General features: G+C 36.4%; 1 protein-coding gene across 2 annotated transcripts; it reads left to right on the top strand.

The window, feature by feature from the left end:
* Positions 1 to 4693: 4693 nt before the first annotated feature.
* LOC108470210 (uncharacterized) lies at positions 4694 to 15019 on the top strand. Of its 2 annotated transcripts, XM_017771483.2 has the most exons (16): positions 4695 to 5105; positions 5585 to 5652; positions 6347 to 6502; positions 6781 to 6948; positions 7405 to 7555; positions 8188 to 8267; positions 9549 to 9821; positions 9905 to 10048; positions 10724 to 10858; positions 11289 to 11387; positions 12172 to 12228; positions 13336 to 13540; positions 13718 to 13836; positions 14070 to 14138; positions 14381 to 14479; positions 14600 to 15019. In XM_017771483.2, exons 1-16 carry the CDS (start codon positions 4979 to 4981, stop codon positions 14837 to 14839), a joined length of 2190 nt encoding a protein of 729 aa, XP_017626972.1. In that variant the 5' UTR covers positions 4695 to 4978; the 3' UTR covers positions 14840 to 15019. The 2 variants fall into 2 exon arrangements, 1 of the variants encoding a protein (XP_017626972.1); XR_001869288.2 differs by lacking the exon at positions 14600 to 15019 and having other exon boundaries at positions 4694 to 5105; positions 14059 to 14138.
* Positions 15020 to 15682: the final 663 nt, after the last annotated feature.

Raw genomic sequence — 15682 nt, 5'->3', positions numbered from 1 at the left:
CAAGCAATGGGTTGATATTTGTGGACATCATCGTAGTTGGCAGAAGATTGAATGCACTTGTTGATACTGGTGCGTCTGATTTATTCATGTCTAAAGAAATGGCAAAGGAACTTGGCCTTAGAATCGAGGAAGATTCGGGTAATCCCACTTGATGATTACGATTTTGTAGTTGGATTAAGTTTACTTGACAGGTTTAATGCGGATATTCACCCTTCCGAGAATTACATGACAATCTCCGATGCAAATAAACGATATATGGTGAGAATGAAAAAGAAGGAAAGCATGGAGGGAAAAACCTTGTTGGCAATTCAATTTGCCAAAAGAGTCCGTCGAAATGAAGTCTCCTACCTAGCTACCTTGAGAGACAATATGGATGATAAATTCGAGGGGGAAATTCCAAAGGAAGTGGAACGGTTGCTAAAGTCATTTCAAGATATAATGCCCATGGAGTTGCCCAAAAGATTGCCACCTAAGAGGGAGGTGGACCACAAGATTGAGCTGTTGCCCAATGCTGAACCACCAGCAAGGGCACCATATCGGATGGCTCTACCGGAACTAGAGGAATTGAGGAAGCAGTTGATAGAGCTTTTAGATGCCGGGTTCATTAGACCATCTAAAGCCCCGTTCGGTGTACCTGTGTTATTTCAAAAAAAGCATGATGGATCTTTGAGAATGTGCATCGACTACAGGGCCTTAAACAAAATCACTATAAAAAATAGGTATCCCATTTCTCTTATTGCAGATTTGTTCGATCAGCTTGGTAGCGCGAGATGGTTTACTAAGTTAGATTTGCGATCGGGGTACCACCAAGTGAGAATAGCCGAAGGGGATGAGCCCAAGACAGCCTGTGTAACTAGGTATGGGTCCTTTGAGTTCTTGGTGATGCCATTCGGGTTGACAAATGCTCCGGCCACATGTTGTACCCTAATGAATAAGGTATTACAACCTTTCTTGGATCGTTTTGTGGTTGTTTATCTTGATGATATTGTGGTGTATAGTAAGACGCTCGAAGAGCATGTGAGACACTTGGGGGAGGTGTTCCAAACTCTACGAGAAAATAAGCTATATGTCAAAAAGGAGAAATGCTCCTTTGCCCAACGAGAAGTGCCATTTCTAGGCCATATTGTGGGAGGTGGCACGATTCGAATGGATGAAAGTAAAGTTCAGGCAATTGCCGATTGGGAATCACCAACCAAGGTGACGAAGTTGCGGTCTTTCCTTGGATTAGCAAATTACTACCGTCGCTTCATTGAAGGCTATTCCAAGATCGCTGCACCCTTGACGGACCTGTTGAAAAAGGGCAAAGTGTGGGATTGGGACCTTCAGTGTGAGAAAGCCTTCAACCAAGTGAAGCAAGCGATGACGAGCGAGCCTGTACTCGCATTGCCAAATTTTTCAAAGGCGTATGAGGTACGCACAGATGCTTCAAAGTATGCGATTGGAGGGGTGTTGATGCAAGATGGGCATCCGATTGCTTTCGAGAGTCAAAAGCTTAATGAGACGGAACGGAGATACACGGTCCAAGAAAAAGAGATGACGGTAGTGGTGCATTATTTGCGCACATGGAGACACTATTTGCTGGGTTCTAGGTTTGTGGTATTCACTGATAATGTTGCAAATAGCTATTTCTTAACCCAGAAAAAGTTGTCCCCAAAGTAGGCTCGTTGGCAGGTTTTCCTAGCAGAGTTTGATTTTAGCATGGAATACAAGCCGGAGAGTGCCAACATTGTGGCCGATGCACTTAGCCAAAAAATGGAATTTGCAACGATAAGCCAACCTGAGAGTCCCTTATTAGAGTGCATTCAAGAAGGACTGTCCCATGATCCCACGGCCAAAAATCTGATGGAGCTTGCTAGAGATGGAAAGACGAGGCGATTTTGGCTCGAGGGAGAATTGCTATACACTCATGGGCAACGCCTATATGTGCCTCAACATGGGAATTTCTGAAGGAAATCATGAAGGAATGTCATGATTCAAAATGGGCCGCCATCCAGGAATACACCGTACCTTGGCTCTATTGGAGGATCGATTTTATTGGCCTCACATGGGTGATGATGTGGAGGCCTATGTGAAAACTTGTTTAATATGCCAATAAGATAAGGTTGAGTTGAAAGCCCCTGCTGGTTTGTTACAACCGTTGCCCATTCCGGAGCGCCCATGGGAGAGCTTGTCCATGGACTTTATCACAGGCTTACCTAAATCTGATGGATTTGCAAGTATTTTTGTTGTGGTGGATAGGTTTTCGAAGTATGCAACTTTCATCCCCGCAACCAAGGAGTGTCCCGCTGAGGAGGCAGTTCGCTTATTCCTTAAGCATGTGGTGAAGTATTGGGGAGTACCACAGTCTATCATCAGTGATCGAGATGGGCGATTTACGGGTCGGTTTTGGACAGAGTTATTCAAGTTAATGGGTTCAGACTTAAACTTTTCCACTAGCATGCATCCCCAAACTGATGGGCAAACCGAACGAGTGAATGCATTGTTGGAGACGTATCTTCGGCACTATGTAAGTGCGACACAAAATGATTGGCCAAAGTTGTTGGACGTGGCCCAGTTTTCGTTCAACTTACAACGAAGTGGGGCAACGAACTAGAGTCCGTTTGAGATAGTGACAGGGCAACAGCCGCTTACACCCAATGTGGTTGCAACTCATTATGCGGGACCGAATCCAGCAGCTTATCGATTTGCGAGGGATTGGCAAGAGCAAAACGATCTAGCTAGAGCTTGTCTACATAAGGCAAGTAAGCGCAACAAGAAGTGGGCGGATCGAAATCGAAGAGACGTGCAATTTCAGGTTGGTGACCCAGTTCTTGCCAAACTACACCTAATTTTGCGACATGATGGGTTACACAAAAGACTCGTTCGGCGGTATGAGGGGCCATTTCGAATTGTGAAGAAGGTAGGCAAGATGGCCTACAAGCTTGAGTTGCCTGAGAAGCTCAAAGTTCATCCAGTATTCCATGTGAGTATGCTTAAGCCATTCCATGAAGATGGAGAAGACCCAAATCGGAGCAAGTCTGAACGAGCACCAATGAGGTAAAAGTCGCCTATGATCGAGAGGTCGAGAACATTGAAGCTGATCGTGTGGTCAGACGTAAGTACTACCAACCGTGGCATGAATACTTGGTTCGATGGAAGGGATTCCCGAATAGTGAGATGAGTTGGGAACCTGCTGAAGCCTTGTGGCAATTCCAAGATAAGATAGATCGATACCATGCGGAGGACGCGACGAGGGCGTCGCTAGATTCGGTGGGGGAGAATGTCATGGGTTGCACATGGGAGCCCGCAACCATGACACATCTGTGCGATCCATCAAGAAGGAAGGAGGTCATTTGGCCCAATCGGACTGGCCCGTTGCTTGAAGAGATTGAAGGCCCATCTACAAGTTAGACAAATATGGAAACATGATCTTGAAAGATATGATTTTATAATCTTAGAGATCTTAGATATGATATGTAATCTTATAAGATATTATTTTATAAGATTACATATCTTAGATAAGATAGGTAATCTTAGAAGATATGATTTTATATTCTTAGAGATTTGATTGTAGATACCCTTTAATCATAGCCGTTGATATACTTGATTTTGTACTGTTGGATTTGGAGAGGCTCAACTATAAATAGAGGCCTCTTCCCTCATTGTAAAGCACTTGAGTTTTGAGCAATAAGAATTCTTGAGAGCATTCACTCAAAGTTCTCTCTCTCTTGTGTTCTTATTTTCCTTGGCTTGTTCTTGTCTCATTCTTCTTTCATCTTGTTTGGCTTTGAGTTGCTTTCGCTTGAGTTGTGTTTTGGGAAGAATTCTATTGAATCCTTCTTTTGTGGGAGTTAGGCTGACTTAGGCATTTTTAGAGTAAGAAACTGCCTAAGGCCGCACGGATTGTGAGGCAAGAATCCTAAGTCCGTGACACTAGGCCCATCTCAAACCGATCCTTGCTCGGAATCTAGAGAGCAATCATATTCCTCGTGCAATGCAGTCTTCATCGCTTCAAATCTTCCATAATCACTGCTGAGCACTTAAAAGAACAACTACTGCCCCAATTCTTTGCTTTGTAGGGATTTTGCTTTGATTTTGAAATATAGGGTTCAAAGATTTTTAGTTTTTTTTTAAATTTAAGGTTTAGGAAATTAGATCTAGAATTGAGACTTGGGTTTCAAATCATGTATAAGGTTTCACAAAATCACAAATGAAATTTTAGTATATCAATGTTCAGGTTTGAAGGAGTTATTGTATGAAAACAAATTATGTACATATTCTATACAAATTAAATTTGAGTTTGGATTTTTATCAATTATTTTGCTTTCTAGGTGTATTTTTGGTTTGAAAATAATTTTTCTATTAAGTAAAAGAATCAATCTAGAGCAGGAGAGTGAAGATGGGGTTCTTATTTTTTATTTATTAATAATTTTAACCTAAAAAAATAAAAAGTAAAATTTCTATCAAGTCCCTCTTTCATGACTGTTTGGCTTTTTTGTCTGTGGCCCATTGACACGTGTCTCTTTATCACTGGTTCACGTGTCGTTTTATGTCAGAAACTACCAATGTTAGATCCGAGTACACAATGATAGACTGAAGAAACGTACAGGTACCAAGATGAATAAATTAAAAATGTAGGTACTACATTGACAATTTTGTTAATGTACAGAGGTAAGTGTTGCTATTATCCCTGTATTTTTTATTATAAGAAATAAAATATTTCTATTTCATAAAGAAAGGGAGAAAAGAATTGTTGGGTTGAGAAAAGGTTGATATGGAGCGAGGGGACCCGGCCCGACCCAGAAGATGCCCTAAACCCTCTCTCAGCTGTGTTGGTTTTACGAGGATTGTTGTGGCAACTGGCACTGTAAAGCCAAGACTGAAACGAAAACAGCATCGTCAACCTCAACCTCAACCTCAACCTCAACCTCAACCTCAACCTCGCTTACTCACTGCTTGAGATCCTCAGCTGTTCAAAACTTTTCAACTCAATAACCTAATGGCTGATAAGCCAGTTTATGAAGAAGCCTCCATCGACGGCCAACCATCCAAGCTTGCCTCCATTCCCGCCAGCGACACCACTGTCTGGGCCGACGCTTCGCCTCTCCTTCAAGCCGCCTGTGCAGGTTCTATCTCTCCCTCTTTTCTCCCCTCTTAAACCTCTGTTTGGTTCTCGGGAAAACAAAAGTCAAAAAAGCAAAACCTTTTCCTTTTTATATTTGATTAGGAGATCTAACAGCGAATCCCTAAACCCTATTGCTTGTTGAGTAAAATTTTTTAGTTTCTTTGGTAACTGAAATGTGGTAAGTTATTGTTTTTTGTAGTAGAGAAAATAAATAGGAAAAAGAGAAGGTATTAACTTTATGAAAGCTCTGGCTTTCTCCCTTTTATTTATGATCATCCAAAGCAAGAAATTATTATCGAATCATAGTTTTTCTTTTAGTAACTATAAATCTTATCATTGCTGTTGTGAAGCTATGCCAAATATAGAGAGAAAATGTGTGGGTGCTTTCATGTGACGATTAAGACCTTATTTGTTTAGTTTCTTTTTATTTCTGGGTTCCGCTTTATCACTTAGCTATTCAGCAATGCTTGGTGATCACAGGTCTTAGAGATGGAGAGCTCATTCATGGGGACAATTTCAACCTTTTTGCTGCCATGTCTGCTTTAGAGGTGTTGATACTTGATGCTTCTTGGTTATTGATCAATGTCATGCGATTATTTTCTAATTTTGTTGGAAGTTAATCATTATCTTAGTTAAGATGATAATTGATCTTTTGTTTTTCTTTTTTGGTTTACTTTTCTCTGCCATTTATGCTTTTACAACTTGATTTGTTCATTGTCAGTGTTTGAGCTATTTAACATATTTCTAAATGAGGGTTTGTTGCAATGGTCACTTAGACACTTGAATGCTTGATCCTATTCTCAAACATCAAGTGATATCTTTACTAACATAAATCTGACATAAACAAAAAAATACCTCCATTTTATATGTATTAAATTGTCTTTATTTTATTTTATTGCCAATAAAGCCTTGACAATGGTGGCAAAGGTTGAGGCCTTGGGTCCTGAGTACCCAGGTTTGAGTCCTTCCATGTGCAATTGCACATGTGTGGGTTTTAGTTTGGATTATTTCTAGTTCTTTGTCAGTCTGTGTGTTGTGATGGTTTGATTCTACTTTGTAGTTCCTCGGACATGTACACTTGTAATTATATAGTACTTGTAAAAGTTCTTTCTTTCAAAAAAAAAAAAAAAAGACTTTATTTTTCTTGCTACTCTAAGTTTTCCCTATATATGTTTTCTACGTTTGAACTAAATAGCTTTTTGGCCTTCACTGACAATTTCTTTTTTTTTTTTTTTTTGTTAGATAATGGATCCAAAGATGGATTCAGGTATTGTTTGTACATATTATTCTATTGATGAGGCCATTGAAAATGGTGCTGCTCCTATTCCTATTAGCCTTGACAGCACCATTGATGTCTGCCGCACCATTGATATCATGGACCATCTTCTAGCTTGTGAGGTACTATCTTGTGTCTACTCTCTCTCTCTCTCTATATATATATATATATATTCACATATAGTGCACATGTATGACTGTTTTGGTTAGTCTTGAATTTGTTTCACCTATTCTACAATGTCCCAGATGCTTCTAAATAAGCATTCATTTACATGGAATGAGTTTTTTTCCTCATGTTTTTAATGATATTGTATTTATACTTGTTCTGTCTGTGTTTGTGCCTGGGCCCTCTAATTGTTTTGTTTCTCTTCTTTGATCTAAATTGTAGTCTTTCATGGCAGGCAGCATGGCATAAGGGTCATTCCTTGGCACAAACTGTGTTTTCGTGCATCTATCTTCTGAGGCTTGATAGGACTGCTCCACATGCCTTATTGCATTCTTATTGCAGAATTATACGTGCAACCTGCAAGGCAGTAGTGTCAGTTGTTTCAGATGCCCGCACACATGAAGTAAAGTATTCCAACAGCTCTTTTTGCCTCTTTTCATTTGAAAATGACAAAATGGATTTAGTTCTTTTGCATTATTCACGAGTAAAATCATTGACATATCCATGAACTGTTTTAAGATTAAGATAAAAAGTATTTTGTAATTTGCTTCTAGTTAAGGTGTCAGATCTAGACAAATTTTATTTATCGAAAAAATTGCTCCTTGTATTCCTTCCCTCCCAAAACTCCCAAAGATCTTTGTTTTTGGGGGTGGGGGTAGGGCATAAAGGAAAAGGATGGGGCTAAGTAAATGAGAATTTGTTCAGGGTACTTATAGTAAAATCCTTCTTCCTTTAAAAATATCATCTGCTTTGATTGCATAAGAGTTTGTATTGCATTCACGATTATTCTTCATTGGTACTAGTTCTTGAAATTGTGATTAAACGTACATGGTCAGTTGTAAACACTTACATTTGACAGGAGGAGGATCTTTTCACCATGACATATGGTCTTCCTTTAAATGGGGATGGAGATGATAAGTGCTTGTCAATATTGAATGCTGTTGAAGAGACAATATCTCGCCAGTTACGTGCATGTAAAGCTACATCATCAAAAAGAAGACTACCAGAAGGTAGTTATCTTAGCTTTTCTTTGTTTCTTTACCGAGAGAATCCTCATATCTGGAAAATCACATTATAAATAGCTTGCACCTTCGTCTTATCTAGCATCGGTTGTTGTTCTCTCTTGTATTCTTTAAACTTTCTTGCAATTGATATATGTTTGCTTAGAGAAGTCAGCTATTTCTGAATTCTTGCAATAAATCTATTTTTAATTTGTGACACAAGTTGATAATCTAAAGCTTTTGAATGAAATATTTGTTTTTGGTCTTTTGTAAGATAAATTTAGTTCTGATTTACCTGTTTATAATATAGATCCTGCATTCTATATTTTTTTTATGGAATTTCTCATATTATAATCAGGGGAATGATATATGATGAAAAGATTCACAGGAAAAATAGTAAAAATGAGTTGCGCAGGTTAGGATGGCTTTACTTCCCTTTCCCTTTGGATACAAAATAGAAATATTTATGTGTTACCTAGTTATTCCAGCATCAATGGGCTACTGTTAAAAGGAATTTCCTTCTAACTGTCTAAATTCTTGTTTTTCATCTTTATTCTTTGTCAACTTCTGTTATAGATTATTTCTTAAAGATCATTAAGATAGGATATTTTAATTACCTAAGTGGCTGTATTGATGCACAGATTTGGAGCCATTACAGTCCAACCCCAATTTGGAAGAAGGATTCTGCAAAGCTTTGTTGTGCCGCTTACGTTTTCGTAAGGTCTTAAGCTGTGTTACTCTTATATCACTTCTCTGAATATGTACATCTATCTGTCTGTGGTTGTGCTTTTGTTTTTAGAAAATTTGCATGCCTTCAAAATATTTCTTTAGTGGGTCTCCTTCCTAGTAATCTTTTATTTGCTAAATAGTCAATGCTTTGATTGTTGATTGCATAAAACCTTCAATATCCATTAGGGCTTGTTTCACTGAAAATGGCTTCTGGAAAATGATTTATGGAAATGCTGATATCTTTTTGGTGTTTGAATTATTCCAAGTAAATTACATTTTGCTGTTTGGCTAGTTTTTCTGATATCATGTTTTGAAGCCAGTTTTCAGTTAAACAAACATAGCATGAATTATATATTTTACAAAATGTTATTGAAGCATTGCTCTTTGACAATCAAAATTAATTTTTTAGTAACTATATTATCTTATATAGACTTAATAAACAGTGACTAATTATTACCTAAAATTGAAGTTATATGCATGAGAGTGGATATTGGCACATTGAAGCTCGAAGGGATAAATGAAGTTAAACAAGATTTCAAGAAATAGTTGTATTTATACTATTAAAATATTTATATTTTATGTTATAAACATTTATAACTAGATATTTATAAATTATAATCTATATATTTTTATTAAAATAATATTGTAATATTAAATAATTATATTAATAAATTGTTATATATTATTGAATATAAATATGCATGTTTAATAATACTAAAATATTTTGGTATTTGAGATCAATATTTTAATATTTTTAAAATTAAATATTTATTATTAATATAATAATGTTTGGCTTGATTTATGTTAATTCTTATCTAAAAATCAAGTTACTCCTAAGGGAGCTCTTTTCTGAAACTTTCCTTACCTTTCTCAAAGGGGGAAGACAATTTTAAGAAAAAGAGGCTTATATTTCGTTGATCAATAAGTTATGTTCTGTTGAACAAGATATTTTCAGTGAAACAAACACTGGAAAACGTCATTTTCTGCAAAACAAATACACCCTCAATTATGTATCTTTTCCTAATTTCAAAATTTGAAGATGACAGTTATTAATATGGGGCAGCATATTAAGGGAAGTATATCATCGCGTGTGGAATATGCTATGTATATTGTTTTTTCAAACTTACATTGTCAACAATCTATTTGGTGTTTTCTTCTAGCAAATATTATTTACTCTGGTGACATTCTTATTTGTCTCATCCTTTCTGACAAACATATACTTGACTGTACTATAAGTCTATAAAACTTTAACTTGCCTTTCCTTTTCCTTCAGCATTTTTTCCATGTCCTTTCATGTATGAAACGACCCCAGGGGAGGGGTCTGGAGTCTGCAAGAAAACATATAGCTTCCTGCTTGACTGAGCTGGAATCCATTCTAAAATCAGCGGACTTTCTGAGGTCTTGTTTTGATGAATCTTGTGAAGGTGATATAGATGACAAAACTACTGCTTCAGGTTTTGAACCAATTGGATTTGATGCTATGCTAAACAGTAGGTTATCTGCCCCCACACCACCACGTGCAATTAAAATTCTTAGTTGGAAAAAGGTTAGAGCTTTTTGTAGTTTAATTTTGATTTCTTTGAGTCTACTTTCATTATTGTAATAATTTCTCTCTTATTGCTTTGGCAGGGAGTTGAATATTTTGTAAAACTTCTTCATGATCTTGATGTTATTTGCTCTTACTCATTGGATCCTCATTTAGAAAGTCTTTTGCGCTTTGTGGTTCAGTTCCAGAAATCTCAACCTGATTTGGTGGCACGATCTCATCTGCAGGTCAAACTTTCTTGGCTTCATTCTTTTTTTATTGAACAACCGTCCTTATCTTTTAGTCTGACTCATTATTGAACCATTTGTGTGGACCTTTGGACTTCTATCATTTTATTGAGAAAACTTTCTTGCTGTTTTTACTATGGCTGCCTTAATGAACTTAGTGCTTATGAAACAGACTAAAAAGAAAGATATGCTCTTCAGAACATGGAGCAGTACTTATCCCTTGAGCTCCCTTGGTCAAATTTACATGTAGATGCTTCTTGTTTGTGGCGTTAGTTCCATTCTTTGTGCCTCATTATTTCCCCATTTCCTTCATGTAATGAGGATTTCTCCATAAATATTTTAAGGCAAGGCGTTACTCATCCAAACATGGAAAGATTCACCCATTAAGCATTATTTCTGCATCAAGAGGACATATATAGCTGACCAAAGACTAAGACATAAGTCCAATTGACTATTGTACCCGTTGTTTTACCCACAGTTCTTGAAGAATGCAGTGCTGTTGTTTTACTACACATTACAAAAATGACTCTATATTACTGGTTTATGGTTGAAATTGAGGATAAACAGTTTGAAATTCAGTGTTTTTGGTCTGATTAGGTTTCTTGTTCTATTTGAACTACTTGCTCTTAAGCATCATGTTTTCAGATTCTTAACCATGTGAATATTGTTGAACAGCTTCTATTGGTTCAAGATGGGAAACTCTATGGACGCGATCCTTTCTTTGCAGTGATAAATAAAGCTGCTGCATTGCCTGAAGCCACCAAAAACCATGATATTCAGAAGAATGAATCTTTTCTGCAGCTAGGAATGGTTATGCCAATAATCATTATGCTATATATTTCACCGTTGTTTTCTAGTACATTTTATTATGGATGTTGCTGACGAGTGACTTTAGGCTGTTCTTAAGATTAGTTAAGTTACTATTAATAGTAATATTATATATTAAGTGCCTTAGGTAATAGCTAACTTCTTGAACTCCGATGGTGTTGGCAATAGTAGCTTACCTAATAAGGTAATCTGTAAGAGTGCACTTAGGTCACTCGTTAGCAAGATCCTTTCGTAATAATCTATCAGTTCCATCCTTCTTAGATGGTATATACATTTATTTACCTCAGTTCTTGGAGTTAAAAGCCTAAGGCTACTGTTTTGATCAGAATGCTAAGCTTGAGTGTTACATATGCTAAACTTTGAAAATGTGGTGTTTCATCTAATATATGTGCAATGCTATTATTTACTGCAGTTGGTAATGAATTTGCTCAAAATACTTTGTACAAATGCTGCCTGGCAAAGGCGTAAGCTTGGCAAATTTTTGCAAGATTGGCGTGTTATCTATGTACAGGTTTGTAGTGTGTCAGATTTCCGAATACAGCTCGCTGCATTGTCTGTCTTCTTTAACGCATCCAATCTTCCTTCGTTCATGTTTCAGACATCTCTTTGTTCTGGTTTAAATTTATTGAATCAAATTTACTTTGCTGTGCTGTTTTTCTCATGACTTTAACATGGGATGCCTCCTACCTTAATCAGTGATGTAGCTAATGACTTAGTCCAGAATGTTGCATTATTTTCATGCATAGTTTTCTTAAGTATTCTTCTTTTTTATTATTTGTGACTGCATCTATGAAGCACTTACTTACGAAGTCCATGAAACACAACCCCCACTTTTGTTTGATTCATGAGATTAAACAAATGCTAAAAAAATTGGGTTTGGAACTTGCATCACATTCCAAGACAAAGAACTTGTAGCTGATTGGTTGGCTAAATGGAACTTAGGGCAACATTGGGGGTTGAGAACTATTGATAAACTAACACAAGGAGCCATTAACCTGTTAATGGCTGATGTGATGGGATTGCTGAGGATTAGTTTTGGCTAGTTTCCTTTGATTGTAGGGCTTTCCTCTCCTTGACACGAAAAAAAAAATATAAGCACACCCTTAACTCTTCTTCCAATCAGGAAATAAGTAAACAGGGATTCTTTCTCTTTTATGTTGTATTACCTTTCCCTGTACATGTCAACTAAAATAACGACAACTGTTCGAGTAAATTTATCCTTTTTTTTTTTACTTGATGTGGCACATGGCTCTATAACTGGACTTTCTCTTTTTGTCATGTCTTTGGTTTATCAGCTTGAGCTTGCTTTCAGAAACGAGTATGGAGAAGTCTCAAGCAGTTCAAATGATGAGGTGGGTTGCTTCTTTCTTTTCTTCTATCTATTTTCTTGTGGCATGCAATTAATGGAACTACTAGCTTATCAAATAGATGATACTGAAATTAATGCATTCTAATGCGTTGTAATCACCGCTTCTCTTTGAACATTAATCTTGTAAAGCTTGAAGGACCTATGCTGGATAATCCCCATAAATTTATAATTAAATGTGAAATTTGGCTACAAGTGTGTGGCCCTGAGTTCTCTCTCAGGTTCATATATGACTGATGTACTTGTTTTAAAAAGATTGGGACCTTCAAGGTTACTTGCTGCCAGTTTATGTCTTGGGATTTTTAGAGAGAAAAAAAAAGCACCTATAGCAACCATTTCATCTCTAGGAAATGCTCAACATTCATGAAATTGCGTCATTATTTAAAACTGCTTAAACATAGTTAATCAACATCTTCGTTGCTAAGCAAGTCTTGTACCGAGGAAATAAATATGTTAATAAGTTGATCTTGGTTATGACTGGGGATGGCATTTAATGAAGTTTGTCCTTTAGAACTTTACAATGAAATAAGTTGTAGAGTCAGCATTTTTTCTTTCTTTAATTTCTTAGGCAAGATGTTGTGGTGTTCTACAATAATAACAACAACAATAAGACCTTTGATTTTGAAACTTAACATCTGGGAAGAAATGTTTGTTAAATATATACTTCCTCTTTTTAGTGTTTGACGAGAATGACTATTTTATAGATTTCATATTCAAATCAAGATAAATAAATACATCTTTAACATTTCTGAGTAGAAAGGGCTATATATTACTCGTATGATGTAGTACTACCTGTAATAATACTGCAAGCAACATTGTCTTGTCATAAGGAAGCTGCAGCAGCTTTGCCTATATTGACTTTGCCGATATTGACAAAAGAATATAGTATTAGTTAGTTAACATCAAACTTTTTAAGTTCCACTATTTTCATTACGTTGTTCCATGTTGTCTTTGGATTGTGAGTAGGATACCATTTTATCAATGTCCTTTTGTTGCCTCTTCTAGCTTCTGTTTCCATCTAGCATCGAAGTTAAATTCTTTGTTCTCTTTGATACTTGACAAAGGTTTCCTTGCGTTTCCTTGCGGCTTGCAGAATACATGTATGAAAATATTCCAACATATTCTCCTTTGGGTGGAAGAGCAAACATTCTGGATAGCATTTCGATTTCTCATATTGGGTTTTGAATTGGAACTTTATTCTACTGGTGAATACTGCATGGTATATTGGTACTTATATGCTGTCTTAATCAAGCTCGCAGAGAAAACTCATCTTATGATGGCTGTCAGCCATGACACCGGTACTCTTCTTTGCTATAATATTGTCTACAAAGCTCATGCATTTTTGTTAAATTTTCTCTTCCAAATATTAAATAAAGTATATCAATTGATCAATTTTGAAAATCTGATGTATTTTCTTTACCCTTTCAATGACCTGCATGCTGTTTTTATAAACAACCAAATTTATGAATGATCAGCTAAACGGAAGGGGAAGAAGAAAAAGGATTCTCCTAAAGATTTGGCTAGGGAATCTCGGATCCCACCAGCAGTCTTGTTCCTTCAATGCTATATATGTCTTGCTGAAGGACTTACAATGGTAACAATGCTTGTTTTATTTGGAAATTGACATGTTTTACTGATTGCAAGTGGAAATAGTCTTCTAGTCTAAGCCAGGCCTGGGTTAAAACTGCAGATTTCTCAAAAAGAAGTTGGTTTGCAATTATCTTAAACTTGTATATATAAACAGCAGATGATGCTCATCTCATATCAATATTTTGCTTCAATATTGTCAACTCATGTTCTCTATTAATCTGTTCAGTATCTTTCCAGATGCTTGCTGCTTTGAGGAATGAAATCCCAGTCTTCCACGGTCCAAGCCCTTTTAATACTGAGCACGAGGTGAAGCATAAAACTCCATATTTACTTACACGAACACATACTGCCATGCATAGTAAAAAAATAATAAGTTGTAGCTACTGTGCCATTACGTGATATTTCTGTTTTATTTTCGATGGATGAATTGAGTAAGCCATTTATTTGACAACAAGCATTTGAATTAGAGTTTAGCTGTATTACCTTGAGCATGCTCTTAGCTTTAACTGCATCATGGTATGTTCTCACCCTTGTTTACTTCTATCCAGAAATTTGTTCAGCATTTTGAGCTTTTACAAAGAGCCTGCATTCCTGATCATGTTTCGTACCTGTCATACAAAGAATCAACAACTCATGCTCGCTTTTCTGTGAGTTTTAAATAAGATCTTTGCCTTAATTGAATGCCACTCAGGGGGTTCTCATTTTATCTTTGTTTTAATTTTTTTTTTCCCTAATGCATTAGATTTCACATTTACATTTTGATCCAGACGCTAGCTATGTATAATTACTTCAAGGATGCTCAGAGGATCGCAAAGGAGGTGAAGAGTAGCTTCTCCAACGATCCAGAGAGGTTAGCTGAACTCCGAAAATTAGAGCAGGTAGCAGAACACAACAGTGTTGCTCAAAATGTCATTTGTCGGTTAGGAGCTCTTGACCCTTCACTTAAGGTGTCATTTGAGTTCAGCCATCATCCATTCTTTGCAACTGTTGTTGTCAAGAGATCTTAAAGGTGTTTACTTCTTTTGATGATCTCTACCAATTTTGAAACACACATACTTAGGAGTAAGAGGCATTTGAGTCCCCTGGTGTAGCAATTGTAATATTAGCTTGTTTTAAATCAATGTTCTTAATTTTTACTATAAAGTATTATATGAATAATTCAGTTGGAAATTAAAAGCTAGAAATAAGCACATTATTTTTATGTTAGTTTTTTGTATTCTTCTCCCCGCCCAAAATCTTGACTGATCTTTGTAAATGTTATATTTGGTCAACTCAACATCTGTTTTCTGGCATCTGAGGACTGCCTGCCAAATTCAGAACTAATGGTTTCTTCCACTTTTAAGTTGCTAGGACTTCGTGTGGTAGAATGTCAGAGATAGCTTTCCAACCCCTATTATTAATACCCTTGTTTATTTTCCCATCCCTAATACTTGGAATTCTTTCTCTGTGTGAAACAATTTGCATGGAAAAAGGGTTGCCATTAAGCTCAACTACCATATCTATATATGCTGGAAGATCGAATCAGGAATATTATCGTCGGCAAGGGTTGGTAATGCTAGCTCATTCGGTACAAAAATGCATAGAGATTTGTCGTTTATTTCGGTTTGAAGTCACACCCGATCATTCAGTCTCCACTCTGCATTTCTTAAAATTTGTGGACTACATTCAGTTTTATTATTGTTATTAAATTTATTAAAGTGTAACATATATAATCTATGTTATTTTTATTTATAGTAGCATGCATATAGAATTCGAAGTGTTAATATTGCGATTTGTATGATTCTTATTTTTTCAGCTAGTTGATATTTAAATTTATATCTATCAACTAGTTTAGCATCTTTGTACTAACA

The sequence above is a fragment of the Gossypium arboreum genome, chromosome 8 (genome assembly GCF_025698485.1).
Source record: "Gossypium arboreum isolate Shixiya-1 chromosome 8, ASM2569848v2, whole genome shotgun sequence".
NCBI classification, from domain to species: Eukaryota; Viridiplantae; Streptophyta; class Magnoliopsida; order Malvales; family Malvaceae; genus Gossypium; species Gossypium arboreum.
Note: the sequence above shows the minus strand (reverse complement) of the source record. Positions and strands in the feature narration are given on the sequence as shown.

Excerpts from the sequence above, each read along its gene's own strand:
- LOC108470210 (XM_017771483.2), top strand. The coding sequence starts at position 4,979 with ATGGCTGATAAGCCAGTTTATGAAGAAGCCTCCATCGACGGCCAACCA. Across the intron at positions 6,503-6,780 it reads ACCATCTTCTAGCTTGTGAG|GCAGCATGGCATAAGGGTCA; the intron begins GTACTATCTTGT and ends CTTTCATGGCAG. Across the intron at positions 14,480-14,599 it reads CAACTCATGCTCGCTTTTCT|ACGCTAGCTATGTATAATTA; the intron begins GTGAGTTTTAAA and ends ATTTTGATCCAG.